Source organism: Pagrus pagrus (assembly GCF_965226575.1).
Source record: "Pagrus pagrus genome assembly, chromosome: 23".
Taxonomy (NCBI): domain Eukaryota; kingdom Metazoa; phylum Chordata; class Actinopteri; order Spariformes; family Sparidae; genus Pagrus; species Pagrus pagrus.
Window position 1 is genome coordinate 7,837,131 of NC_140205.1, and position 12,985 is coordinate 7,850,115.

Genomic DNA, 12,985 nt, shown 5'->3' on the forward strand with positions numbered 1-12,985 from the left:
CCTCCCGCTCCTCTTTCCCAGGCCCTATGGGTGCAGTGCCACGTTGCTGAGTGAACTTATTAGAGTGAGGGAAGAAAAAGAGAGAAAGCTGCTAAAGCACCTCCACGTGGGCTTCTGCATTTTTTTCCCCTCCATTTTTTTTCCCCCTTATAGGAAAAAATCATCACTCATCATTCCTTACGTATAGTTTTTCCAGGCTTGTGTTCAAATCGAATGCTCTCACGTTATTGCAAAAGAAGTGTAGTTTGCTCCTCTGTGAGAAATCTCCTGACTCGTGCCTGTGTGTGCAGACTGCATAGCTGAGTCCGCTGTGAGCTTTAAATATACAAATCTTCCCCGCAAGACAAACTTCCCGAAGCATATGCATTTTAATTGCCACAAATTTTTTTATTTGGCGACTGGAAAACAGCCCAACTCGAGCTCCTGATACTTTTCTCTATCTCATTTTGCACACTTGGAAACAGAGGCAGCCCTCATCCGAGCTCTTCTTCCTATACGTTACTGCCATCTAGTGGAGATTGTGTTCAAGACACATTCACATTTTATAACTGAGTCTTTTATATTGGCGTGCTTGCATGGGAGCTGTGTGAGAGGAAACATAAGGAGCTGCACTAGCAAATAAACACACGTTAGTCTTGGCTGTGAAATCGTCTGGCACGTCTTTATTTTCTTGTTTATTCATGAATTTTAGACGCTTTATCGTTATTGTTCTTATTACTTCAGGTTCATGGAAGCAAGACAGATTTTGATCTAGTAGATTGTAGAGAAATGAGTAAAACTGACACATTTCAGGTGCATTTTGGTCCCATGTGTATCATCATGGCACCTTTCCTATGATTTTGTTTACTCCACTCTGTCAGGAAGCATTTTTATCATTTGACACTGCACAGGCTCTGACAGGTTAATGATGTTCTTGTTCCCGTGTGAATCCTCCTGGGAACCTTCGCCACGCAAACACGCTCCAAAAACAACAACACCCTTGAGTGATTTGTTTATGGAAAATGGTGAAAAATGCTCGACAGTGGAACATTTGGACCCGTGTCCGTGTCTGAGCCTGGGAAAACCTGCATCCCACAGCTGCCAGTTCATTATTTCCACTGTTTTTTCTAATTTGCAATAATAAGCAGTCAGGGATGATGGCACGAATAAAGCTCGAGTTGAGGAAAGTTCAAATGAAAAACAGTAAATGTGTGTTTCACAGAGATTTATGTGGGACATGTTGCACAAATGATTTCAGGCATAAACCTTTATTAGCGTTCCTGGAAAGAAGCACCATAGAGGAAGAAATTTTTCCTCTTCCTTTCTCGTTATTGAGGAAATTTGATAGATTTTGAAGGAACACATGCCTATAAGGACGAAGAAAGGAGCAAAACACCTATAACTCTTAAGAAATCTTTCATTTTTCGTTCTGTGCATCAGATTTTAACACATGTTGTTATCTTAAGGAAACAAAAGGCCTCAAAAAAGGATCCGGGCAAATTATATAGAGCAAAAGACAGGCGATTACAGTCAGTGAGCTCATCAACACAAAAGTCCAAAAAGGGGCCAGTCAGAGAAACCACCAACATCCAAACTGCAAATAGAAAACAGAAAATCACAAAGAAAAATTGCAATATTATAAACTAAAAAGATTCAGCATTGAGTATGTCATGGTCCTGTCATTTCTGTCTTCATTTCTGTGTTATTTTGTTCCTGTGCACCGCCACTTCCCTCCACGCCTGCTCTCCTGTACCCCCCCAACTCATTCCCCTCACCTGTGTTTCTCTGCCTCACTCCAGCTGCACCTCATCCCCTCGTTAGTTTACTTTGTATTTAAGTCCAGTCTTTAGTTCAGTCTTTGTCGAGTCATCTGTTGTGTTCGTCTGAGCCTGCGCCTCATTTAACCTTTTCCTTTGGTTTATTTTGAATGCACACACCAGTTTGTACACAAATGATTGTAGAGAACTTTATTCAACCCAGATCAAGTTTACAATATTAACACCATTAACTAAACAACAAATCCCATGTAAAGATTATGGAGAAAATCCATCACATCAACCGTTATCACTGACGGACTCAGGATGTTTGAGGGGCAGGGGTGAATAAAATAAAAAGGGCACCACATGTACGCAGGGGGGGCCCCAGTGAGTAGAAAGTCACGATATATTTATGGTGAAGAGAGAGGACTTCTCACTTTAGCTAGACACCCTAGAGAGCACTTTTCGAGTCCATCAGTGCTCGTTATGATGCAAAAAAGACGAAAAAAAAGACCAAATTCCCATCATCCTTTTCATATTATCCATGTCTGCTTATTATAAAGTTCTCTTAATTTGATTTTCTGTCAAATGAAACATGCATGTCGGCAGCTGACTGTACTCAAATATACAACCAGGTATAGATTAAAGATATTAAATGAAATGTGAGTATGATTACTTATCTCATGCAAGTTTCTACAAGGTTATTTTATGTAACTGCAATGAATTGAAACCAAATGTTCTCTGGGAATTATTCTAAAAGTTTCTGCTTTGGAAAAGCTACTCCCATAACAAACTTTTGTTTGCTGATAACACACATAACCGACATCCTTTCTTCTCCAACCCTCAAGGCGTGTTTGACGTCCATTGGAAGAGAATTAATGTCATAAAAGTAGCTAAAGAGCGGCGCTTGGAGCAGCTACAAAAAATAAATTGAATTTCACACACAATAAATATTTTCTTTTTACTCAGTTGGCCAGTTTTACCATTGGTGTCTGGCATAGCAATGGCATTCACCACAAGTCTTGGACGAGGCTTTAACAGCAAGGGTGCACGTATTAGCCCCAGCAGGACGATTGTTTGTATGTTTTCCTCTGAAGGTTCAGTAGAAGTGCACCACCTGGAATCCACGCAAGCATCTGAAAGCCTGCGCATCCAACTTCCCCATATCAATTAAATTGTGTTCCAGCTGCACTCGAACGAGCCCGCTGAGACTTTTATCCCCCCAGCAGAAAGCGTCACGGGGCACTGATTGAATCTTGTTGTTGGTGAGCGCGACTGAGTGCAGAGCTTGCGGCAGCTGCCTGGGCACCTGGCGCAAGGTGTTGTGGCACAGGTCTAGCTGGTGCAGGGCGGGCAAGGCCTTGAACGCCCCTGGTGCCACCTTGAAGATTTTATTCCGTGCTAAGCCGAGGAGTTCGAGGTTTTTCAAGGTGTTGAGAGCTGATTTCTTTATGGAGGAAATGAGGTTGCCTTCCAGGTTTAGAGTTTTAAGTGAGAGAGGAAGGTGTCGGGGCACTTGTTTTAGTCTGTTCCCTTCTAAGTTGAGGCTTTCCAAGCGAGTCGCATTCAGAAGAGACTCCCTGAGAAGACCCTTGTTTGTCAGTCGGTTCGAACTCAGGTCCAACACCACCAGCGCTGATATCCCATCGAAGGCTCCTCCGCGGAACTGCTCAATCAGGTTCCCTTTGAGGTAGAGCTCCTTGATGGACAGAGGTAAGCCGAGAGGAACCGATGTTAGCTGATTGTGATCGAGGTTTAAAGTGCGCAGGTTGGACAAAGGAGAGAGCACCCCATTCGCAACAGAGTTAGATCCATTCCCCAGGCTGTTGTTGCTGAGACTCAGAACCAAGAGGCCGGGGCACCGGGCCCAGGCTGCCTCAGACATCACACTCAGCTGGTTATTGTCCAAACGAAGCTCCTCGAGAGAGAGCGGAAGGTCAGTTGGCACGCTTTCCAGGAGGTTCTTGTCCAGGTAGAGGCGCTTCAGAGCGGGGATCCCCTCCAAGGCCCCCTCGATGGAGCCATCCGTGAGCTGATTGTTGCTCAACACGAGGAACTCCATGGAGACGTATTCGTTGAGCAGGTCCAGCTGGATGCTGTCGATGAGGTTGTTCATGAGGAGGATGTAGCGGGCGTTATAGGGAATACCGTAAGGAACCTTGTCCACACCTTTGTCTGAGCACTGGACCACTCTGGAACACAAGACACAATCAGCTACTACAATTTCCTTCAGACTGGAAAATCAATTAATTCAACAACTTTAAAGAAGAAATTAAGTTATTTATTAAGTCTGATACAGTTGTAAGTTTTAGACATTATTCAGTGTCCTTGACGTCTTACCTTCCATAGCAGGCGCACTCAGGAGGACAGTAGTTGTCCTTAAAGTAAGGGAAGTAGGCTGGCGTGGTGACCGCCTTCTTCTTCCCTGTCTTCTTTTGGGTTTTATTGTCCTTTTTCCTTTTCTTGTCTTTGGACTTCTTAACCGTCTTATTTTTACTGCCTCTGTTGATTTTCGTTGGCCTCACCGGGGGTGTTTTGGCGGTCGTCAGCCGGGTTTTGGTTGAAGGTTTAGTGTCATTTTCCATGCTTGCGGGCTGTGTCGTGTTTGGTTTACGTGCACGCTCGTCCACTTTAGCAGTCAGATTATTTTCCTTTGATTTTGGAGTGGAATTTGGCTCCTTAGTTTTTAAATCATTGGCTCTTAACTTTACTTTTGTGGGTTTTGGCGTCGCCTGTGTTATGTTTATTTCTCTTGTGGTCGGTAGCTCTCTCTGTGCAGGTTTAAACAAAATATTTTTGACCATCACATCCTCTAAATTTGCCTTCACTTCCAGCTCATTCTGCTTGAGATGATTTCCAGGACTGTGAAACACCTCGGTGAGGAGATCTTCAAGCAGTAGGACAGACCTCACGTCGCCAGGAGGCGCTGTTGAGACTGGGATTGTTGTAGGATCAGGACGAGTGACAGACGGAGGGAAGAACTGAGGACTAACTTCAGCGTGAGGGGGGACTGATGGAGGGACGTTATGATGATGAAGAGGAGGAGGAGAACTGGGAGGATTTTGAGACTTAGTGATAATTTGAACTGGAGGAATCTCGAGTTCTTGAGTAGAGGATGTGCTTAAAGGAGGTGTGAGATTGTTAACGACCGTGTGATCTTCCTCCTCTCTTCCTACTGATTCATTATGGTTTTTTAAGTTCTCCCCCTCGTCTTCTCTTTCTTCTCTTTTCTCTTCCACATTTTCTTGATTTAACATCTTTTGTCCGCCCACGTGAGGAATAATCCCTGCAACCAGCCTGCTCTCTCTTTCCTCTTCATCCGTTTCCTGCCTCAGTTTATCCATCTTCTGTGTCTCGTCATCTGTTTCCAGATCCTCTCTCCTCCTCGCTTCATCTCCTTTGTCTGGATCTAAATCCTCAGCTACAGACAATTCTTCTCTTTTTGTTTCTTCTCCTAAAGTTTGAGAGAAACTCTCAGGAGTCATCCCCTCCCCACTTTCTTTACTGATCTCTAAAATGTCTCCTATATTCCCAGTGATATCTGCTTGGGATTTCCCCTCCGTCTTCTCTTTCTCGTGGTTTGTCTCCGGAGTCAATCCTTCACTCTCCTGCTCCTCCTCCTCTGTTTTTCTTCTCTCAGTGGATTCAGAAGCCTTTCCTGTCTCCTCCACCGATACAGAAACATCTCTCGGCTGCTCACCCCTCATCTCAGGCTGGTGGACTGTGTCCAGACCAGCTATCTGTGTGACTGTCAGTCCTGCAGAACAAAAAACAGAGAAACCACTTCCTTTAATACTATACTGTTCTTAATAATAAACAAAACAATGTCATGATGTTAGTAACACATCAGCATTACAACAGTTATCATTCCCTTTGAAAAGCTCATGAAATCATTAGCATGGAGGTGTTTATGACTAAAGTACATTTGGCTTAAAAATGCTGCAGGCGTGATGTTTTACTTACCGGGCTGCAAAACATATGAATGTCCAGAAACTGTGAGGAACATGAGCAGCAGTGTGAGCACCTTCATTTTACCTGGTGACGGACGTGAAGGAAAATCAGAAGAGGAGTTAAGATGAGAAAAGGACAAGAACTTCAAAAAATAAATGTCTTTTTAAAATTTAAAATTATCCTTTAAATCATTTGTCAGTGGTTTAAATCTTAACGTTAACATTTTACTTCATGACTTACAGGATGAACATGAATTTTAGCTTAAATTAATGTCATGTTTCAGAAGTCCACGACAGAAAATTATGCATTTTGTCTGTTTGAGACCCCTGCTGTAAAATAAATACAAGTCATCTGCTCTGTATCTGTGAATCTGAATCAGAAATACTTAATTGATCCCTGGGGGGGAAGTTGGGTACAAATATGTAAGATAAAATATAAAATAACAACAAAAACAAGTGCATTAAAACTATGATATGTGACAACTATATACATCTTTACATGTAAAAATAGAAATACTAGAAATAGAGATGTATGATATAGTACATTTACTCAAGTATTATACTTAAGTACTTGTACTGTATTTGAGTACTTCCATTTTCTGTTACTTTCCACTCCCACTCCTCCACATTTTGGAGGTACATGTCATACTTTTTGCTCCTCTACATTGATTTAATAAATTATGTTTCTTGTTGCTTTGGAGATTTCATGCTGCATCAGAGCCAAAGTTCATCACAGCACATGTTTAAATTAATTTATTTAAATCGGATAAGAATAATGATAATAACTTTATTTATATAGCCCCTTTAAACAGATACAACATGCAACATTTCAAAGAGTCACAATAAAAGCAAGTGACTTCAGTGCTAGTATAAATATAAACAACTGTGTGTAACACAGGAAGATCAAATAAGTTTCATTTGGATAATAAAGATAAATAAAAACTGAGAAAAATACCAGATATCGGATGCAAAAATCAGTCAACCCATGGTATACAGTATATATACGTACATGTTAATATATGCAAAATGTACTTTTAATTGTACTTTTGATACTTAAGTACATCTAATATCAGATACTTTAAGACTTTTACGTGAGTAATGTTCATATCGGTGACGTTCACTTTTACCCAACTTCCATCTTATCTGCACTTTTACTCAACTTTGACTTTTAATTACTTTTTCAATGCTGCACACAAATATATTCATTATATAGAGCTCTGCTGTTGGACTTTTATTCACAGTTGGACGTCTCTGGACTTTTTTGCAGACAAAGGAGCATATATGAAGTATTTGTTCAGACGTAGCCTAAGTAACACGTAAAACATGTAATTTATTGTATTTTGATTTCATAACATAGATTTTCTAGTCATTTCTGTATTTTACATGTGTCACCCTCCTACATATTTAGGTTGAATAATGAAAAAAGAGAACAAAATCATTGATTTTGCCATTATTCATGTAAATATGCAGCAGTGAGCACCTGTTAGAGCCCAAACAACAAGGAAGCCTGATGAGTTAGCGTTAAAAGATCAGAGGCCAAACATATGAAAAGTTTGCGATAATCCAACAAAGCCATCGTCCAATCAGCGTGATTCATGTTGCTTACCTGTCGTGTTTGCAGCCTCCTTATATGTCAAAGCTGAGTTCCTGCATCTGTCAGGCTGATCCTGTTGACCTACACCTGCCTCTCTGTACAGACTGAGAGTCCAGAAGAGATGGGGCAACCTTTGAACCGCACACACCCCCACCCCCACCACCACCACCACCACCACCACCAGCAGCAGCAGCAGCAGCAGCAATATATGACTTTAATGATCTTTCTCAGCGGCCGTCTCTGCATGGAGAGTTTTCACACACACACTCTGGCTGAGCCATAGTTAATGACTCCTCCGAATGCCTTTATCTGGAGGAGGATTCTCACACTTACCCTCAACGTCAGAGGAATCTGGAGGATCAATAGCGGGAAAGATGGGCGACTTCAGGGGGAGAGAGGTCAGAGGTGACGCTGGGTTTTTACAGTGGCCTCTGTTTGCTCCGCTTGTGGGGAGACATTAGCATCCCAGTGGTTATACGGGGGCGACAAGTAGCGCCTGGAAACTGCTCGGCCTTTGACCCAGATGCTAATAATGTTCTGGACTTCAGCTGATGCTAATGAGGGACTTTATAATAATGCGTCTCTTGTAGTTTAGGTTTGGTTGTGTTTTATTATGTCTTTTTTAAATTGCTTTATTGAGCTTTATCTAAAACAAAAAGTATTATGATTGTGGTCTGGGCTTGTTTTTAAAGCCCTACTGTAAGAAAAATGACTTTAACTGATCATGAATGCAAACTTTTTTCAACTGAATCAGTATAAAAATATTCAGTGGATTTCACAGATGTGGTTAAAAAAAACAATAAAATCAATAACTGTAAAACCTCATTTCTGCTGTTTTGTCTGTCTCCTGGTCCCACTGGACAAACACACTGCAGAAACGTAAAATCTTTCCAAGTACAGTTGTCTATTCTCTAGTAAAAAAAGAAACATATCGCTGAAGACAAAACTACCTCAAGCAAGCGTACAAACTTTTTTTGAATGTTGCCATTGAATATTCTCCAAATGTGCATAAAAATGCTTTATTAAAACCCGGCTAGTGTCTTGTTTTGTCTGATCAACACTCCCAAACCCAAAAAATATTCAGTTTTCAATGAAATAAACAGACTCGGGGAGAACCTGAATACATGTAAGGGGAAGCCCAGTCCAGAGGGGTCAACCTGTTGGTCATATTTGAACAAATCCTTTATAATTGTCCCAAAGGTTGCAGGCTCTAATCTAGATTTTCTACAAAATGCATCTAGTCCCAGATGTCAGTTCTCAAATAGATGTTTTCTGTCCTTCTCAGCTCCACTATCTGTGTTTATGCTGGAAGTAAAAGTGTTTCCACCAATCATGCGCGCTTATTTTCTTTTTCTTTTTGCACAGTCTCATAAGAATATCACGTTCCTGTCTGTGTTCTCTGATGTTTTCATCACATCGTGCATCGTGTCTGCTCATACGCAGAGCCGAGCATTCCTCCCAGGCTATCTCGAGGTCTTATTCTGTCATTGTGTGCAGGGTTGCATATCCGTAACGGAAACATAGATATTAGCAAGAGCTTGTATAAGTCAGACTGAACCAAATGAGGCTGAAAACATGACTTTTATTCTTCATCTGGTCTAACTTCGAGTAAAACCCCGATTCGCTTCAATTCTGGATCTTCGACTGCTGCTAAAAACATGATCTGTTAGTCCACATAACTCAGCTAACACATGCTGCACGCTGACATCTAGTGCACAAAACAAGAAACTGAACTGCAACGCCTGACTCGACCACAGAGCGACAGCACACACCCACACATGACTGCCCGAGTTGCCCAGAGAGAGCCTCGTATTGCATAACATTGCATGGGAAAATAAAGCAGATGGCTGTTAGTGTTTTCGTCTGTGTCTGTGCCCAAATCATTTCTGTTCCTCTGGACCATGAAAAGAGACAAATTACATCATCCATATGAATACTAAACGGCGGTGAAATAAAAGCTCAGAAGAAGAAGAAGAAGAAGGAGGCCTGGAGGAGTCTCTTTGACACCTTCAGCTGTGGCATCTCATTTCCTGCTGAAGGTGACGTAATGTTTAGGAGGGAGGGGGTGTGAAAAGCAGCGATAATAGAGGAAACCGAAAGGTGGGGGTGGTTTAGTAGACCTGCACCTGTTTAAGGGTAAAAATACCACTGTCTCTTCTCTCCGTGTGTAGGCCTACTGTATGTTTTGTCATTTTGAGGGTCCATTTTCTCCCTTTTTTGTAAGATAGCATTGATTTTTTTCACCTTCCCATCAAACCCCTTCATCTATCTATCTCTCAGGCTTTGCTACCTCATCCACAGCCTCAAAAATCCCTTTCACAGACGCAAAATCTGTCCGTCTGGACTTCTGCCTTCAAGCGAAATCACCTCCACAGTTCACTGATTGTTCCCCAGTGCTTCCAAATGCCCCGACAGCTGCCCAGCAGCCTCACCAGTTGCCCCCCTACCCCTTCGATTTCTTGGCAAAGCCCCAAATGTCGGGAAAATCACTTTAAAATGATCAGAGAATAATCTGTTTTTTTCCAACTAGGTCACTGATTTGAATCAGAACATTCTCTCTAGTGGCGTTTACAGATGTGGTTAAAAGCTAGGATTCGTGTTTTTGTCTTAAAATTTCTGTATTTTGCCGCTTGGATCTAAGAAAACAACCATTTCATAGCTTGTCCTCGAGGTATTTGTCTTGAGTTTGTCACCAAAAGAAAAAAAACTGAGGTCAGGGCAGGTAAAAGGTCTCAGTCCGGTGTGGAATTTGCATGAGGTTTTAGTTTACTGGCAGCTACAAATGATGTGTGATTTTAGTGTATGTGCGAGTGCTGGTGCACCATCGGGCTTCTCTATCGATGTAGGTTATGGTAATTGGACAGATAATTGATGACAACATTAACACGGCTCGCCCCGAGGTTGTTTTTTGAGGAACACGCAATCTAATTTACAGTAAACATCGATATTTTGTGACTAGAGGGCATAAATCCAGGGTAAGAGCGAGAAAAATGGAGTAGAAAGAGGTAAATAAAGGCAGTAGAAGAAGAAGAAGGCTTGAGTGACAACACGGCTGTGTAAAAATAAACCCTCCCCCAAACTCTCCCATCTGCTCGGAGTCTGACTGGTGGCAGCATCAGCGGCGGCAGGGAGGGGGTTAACAGGGCCAAAGGGCAAAGGTCACAGACTGCGATCAGTGTGTTGGCTAAGAGCGTCAGACCCACATTTGTGTGCAGTGCGCGACTCTTTGGACAACAACACACAATGGAAATGGACTTTGCTTTCCTTTAGCAGCATCTACCTTCTGTTCACGTATCCTCCTCAGTGTCTGAGCTGAGATAACTGTTAACTAACGTTTAATTAACCATAAATGTCCCTTTTATTAATGATGGTGGTTATAAAGTGATACTGTATATGTACTTCTCCACATTTCAGAGAGAATTATTGCACTTTTTACTCCATTACATTTATTTGACAGCTTAACTTATAAGAACATATAAAAAACTTGAAAAATATTACATTTTCTTATAGATGAAATTGCTATAATTATTAATCCAACTAACTTATTTATTTACTTACTTATTTCATTACTTCATAACTTACTTCACTTACAATATTTACTTATTTACTTACTTCTGAATGCTTCCTCTACTGCTGCATTACTGTAAAACCTCCCCAGTTACATATTATATCCCATGTTTTTGTGTTGTATATGACGGCATGTTTGTGCCTTTGAGGCTCTAATGGATCTAAATGTTCATGTTGACTTAAAAAGGGTGTAGCAGACTCTAACACACATTTTCTGTTGCCAATGTCAATAACTTTTCACTGTACACACTGTGGTAATTGTTCTGCTATCAGGCATGTGAGGATGAAGTACATATTAATCAGCATTGACCGTCCTGGTTCAGAGGTATCTGGCTGCACACTGGAGACTTGATGGATGGTTTATATTAATGGCAGATTATTGGCATTTTTTCTTTTAGATGTTCAGGGACGTCCAAAATGTTCAGACTGTGTCTTAATGTCAAGATGCATAAAAGTGAAAAAGAAATAGGAATGTAAAGTCAGGAAATCTGCCTTTGTGTGAGAATAAGGGAGAAACAGGAAGTGCACTTCGTTCTGTCATACTTATCTTCAATATCCAAATATTGTTCCTGATTTTCCTCCAGAGTGTCTCAGAGTAATCATGAGCGAGGGCCTCATAACTGCTCGTAACACCGTGTTGTCTTAACCCGGCCTAGAATAGCTCCACCAAATTAAACCCGTGTTTTTGTTTCACTTCGACGTTCTTGTGTGTCAGAAATTTCAACAGGGCAAGAAGCTTTAGAGGAAGAGGGAGGAGGAGGAGGAATTTCAAGTAGAAAAAACACCATTTTAGACTTTCGGGCTCTTTCTGCACTCAGCTTTGAAGTTTAAGTGAGCGATCCTTTGAAATCAAAAAGCTCAAACTGGCAAAGAAGTTGTTTTTTTTTTGTGTGTGTGTGTGTGTGTTAATGAAACCTATCTAACAGATTTGCAGGTCGGCACATTCGCGGTCAGGACGGACTGTTCAAAACAAAGGTCAGGTCGGGAAAGCCCGAAGCATGAGAAGTGAAAAAATCAACATGACTCAATCAGTGAACTGTGAAGAACGGGCAGAATATAAAGGAAGTTATTATTCTTTCATTAGAAACCAAAAAAATATTCTTTTAGTTGTTTTATCTTCCTGTCTGTTTGTCCAAGAGGACTCATCTCTTACATGGACGCTCTCTTTGAAGAACACACCTCAGGAGGCATATTGATCGCTCACACACAGAGAGACTGACGTGGACGAGCTTTAGCATCCTCACAATTGACGTTTCCCATCGAGAGTGAAAGACTAATGGATGAGTCGCCGTCTCTGTGTGGAGGAGAAGCGTGCAAAAGCGACAATTCGAGGCAGCTTTGACATTTTGGCCACTGAAGCGCCGGCTCCTTTGTGTCCTTTAAATGACTCCATTGTTCCTCCTGGGTGACTCATATGTTGCTGAAACCTGCATTATGATATTGCTCAATATGTGTGTGTGTGTGCACGCTTAGCCGATTATTGATGCTATCGCCCAGAGAAAAGCTCACCATATGCCGCCATATGATGCATGCGTCAGCTCGGCCAATCAGCTCTCAGTCTTTATTGTCCACCCTGCAGTGGATGCACCTCTGTGAAATATGTGGGTGGAGAAAAATATACAGGATGTGTACGATACAGTGTATTGTTTCAGCAGGACACAGACAGATGGACAAACATTGTTTTTGCTGGGTGATGTGGGTCACTGGTGCTGGATAACAATTCTCCAGTGCTCTTAAGCAATCTGTCACACTGCGAAACAAGGCTGTGAGCTGAGTGACAAGGTCACAGTTTGATTTTTTCTCTCACTCGTGATTTCCACTTTCAGAACAGCATGAGAAACAAAGCATGCACGCTGATTTTCTATACGCAGCCACCGCTTTGCTCACAAGGACTTAAATGTCTGTTTTTATTCAAGGTAGCGGTGTGTTACATTTGGTCACCTGTCGCTATAACTTCCAGGAGAGTCGGTGTAAGGAAGGAAGTCGGCAAACATGACTAAACATGGTGTCAATAAAACTTTAAAACATTACTTCCTGAGTCACAAAGATAGATTTTCATCAGAAGTTATGGATGTTTCACAATTAAGACACCAACTCCTGTGATGGAGACGTCTCAAGTTAGCATGCTAACCGACTAG

At 41.7% G+C, this 12,985-nt stretch overlaps 1 protein-coding gene across 1 annotated transcript; it reads right to left on the minus strand.

Annotated features, from left to right (window-relative positions):
• Positions 1–1,961: 1,961 nt before the first annotated feature.
• On the minus strand, positions 1,962–4,550 carry LOC311252422 (podocan-like protein 1). The gene is made up of 2 exons (XM_084345572.1): positions 4,077–4,550; positions 1,962–3,928 (listed from the first exon to the last, which is right to left on the minus strand). The coding sequence occupies exons 1-2, from the start codon at positions 4,538–4,540 to the stop codon at positions 2,836–2,838; spliced, it is 1,557 nt and encodes a 518-aa protein (XP_084201698.1). The 5' UTR covers positions 4,541–4,550; the 3' UTR covers positions 1,962–2,835.
• Between the last annotated feature and the right edge of the window lie 8,435 nt (positions 4,551–12,985).

What these genes read in the sequence shown, in the direction of transcription:
- LOC311252422 (XM_084345572.1), bottom strand. Translation starts at nt 4,540, where the DNA reads ATGGTCAAAAATATTTTGTTTAAACCTGCACAGAGAGAGCTACCGACC. An exon ending in GAGTGCGCCTGCTATGGAAG is followed by an intron (nt 3,929 to 4,076) that starts GTAAGACGTCAA and finishes CTTGTGTTCCAG; the next exon opens with AGTGGTCCAGTGCTCAGACA.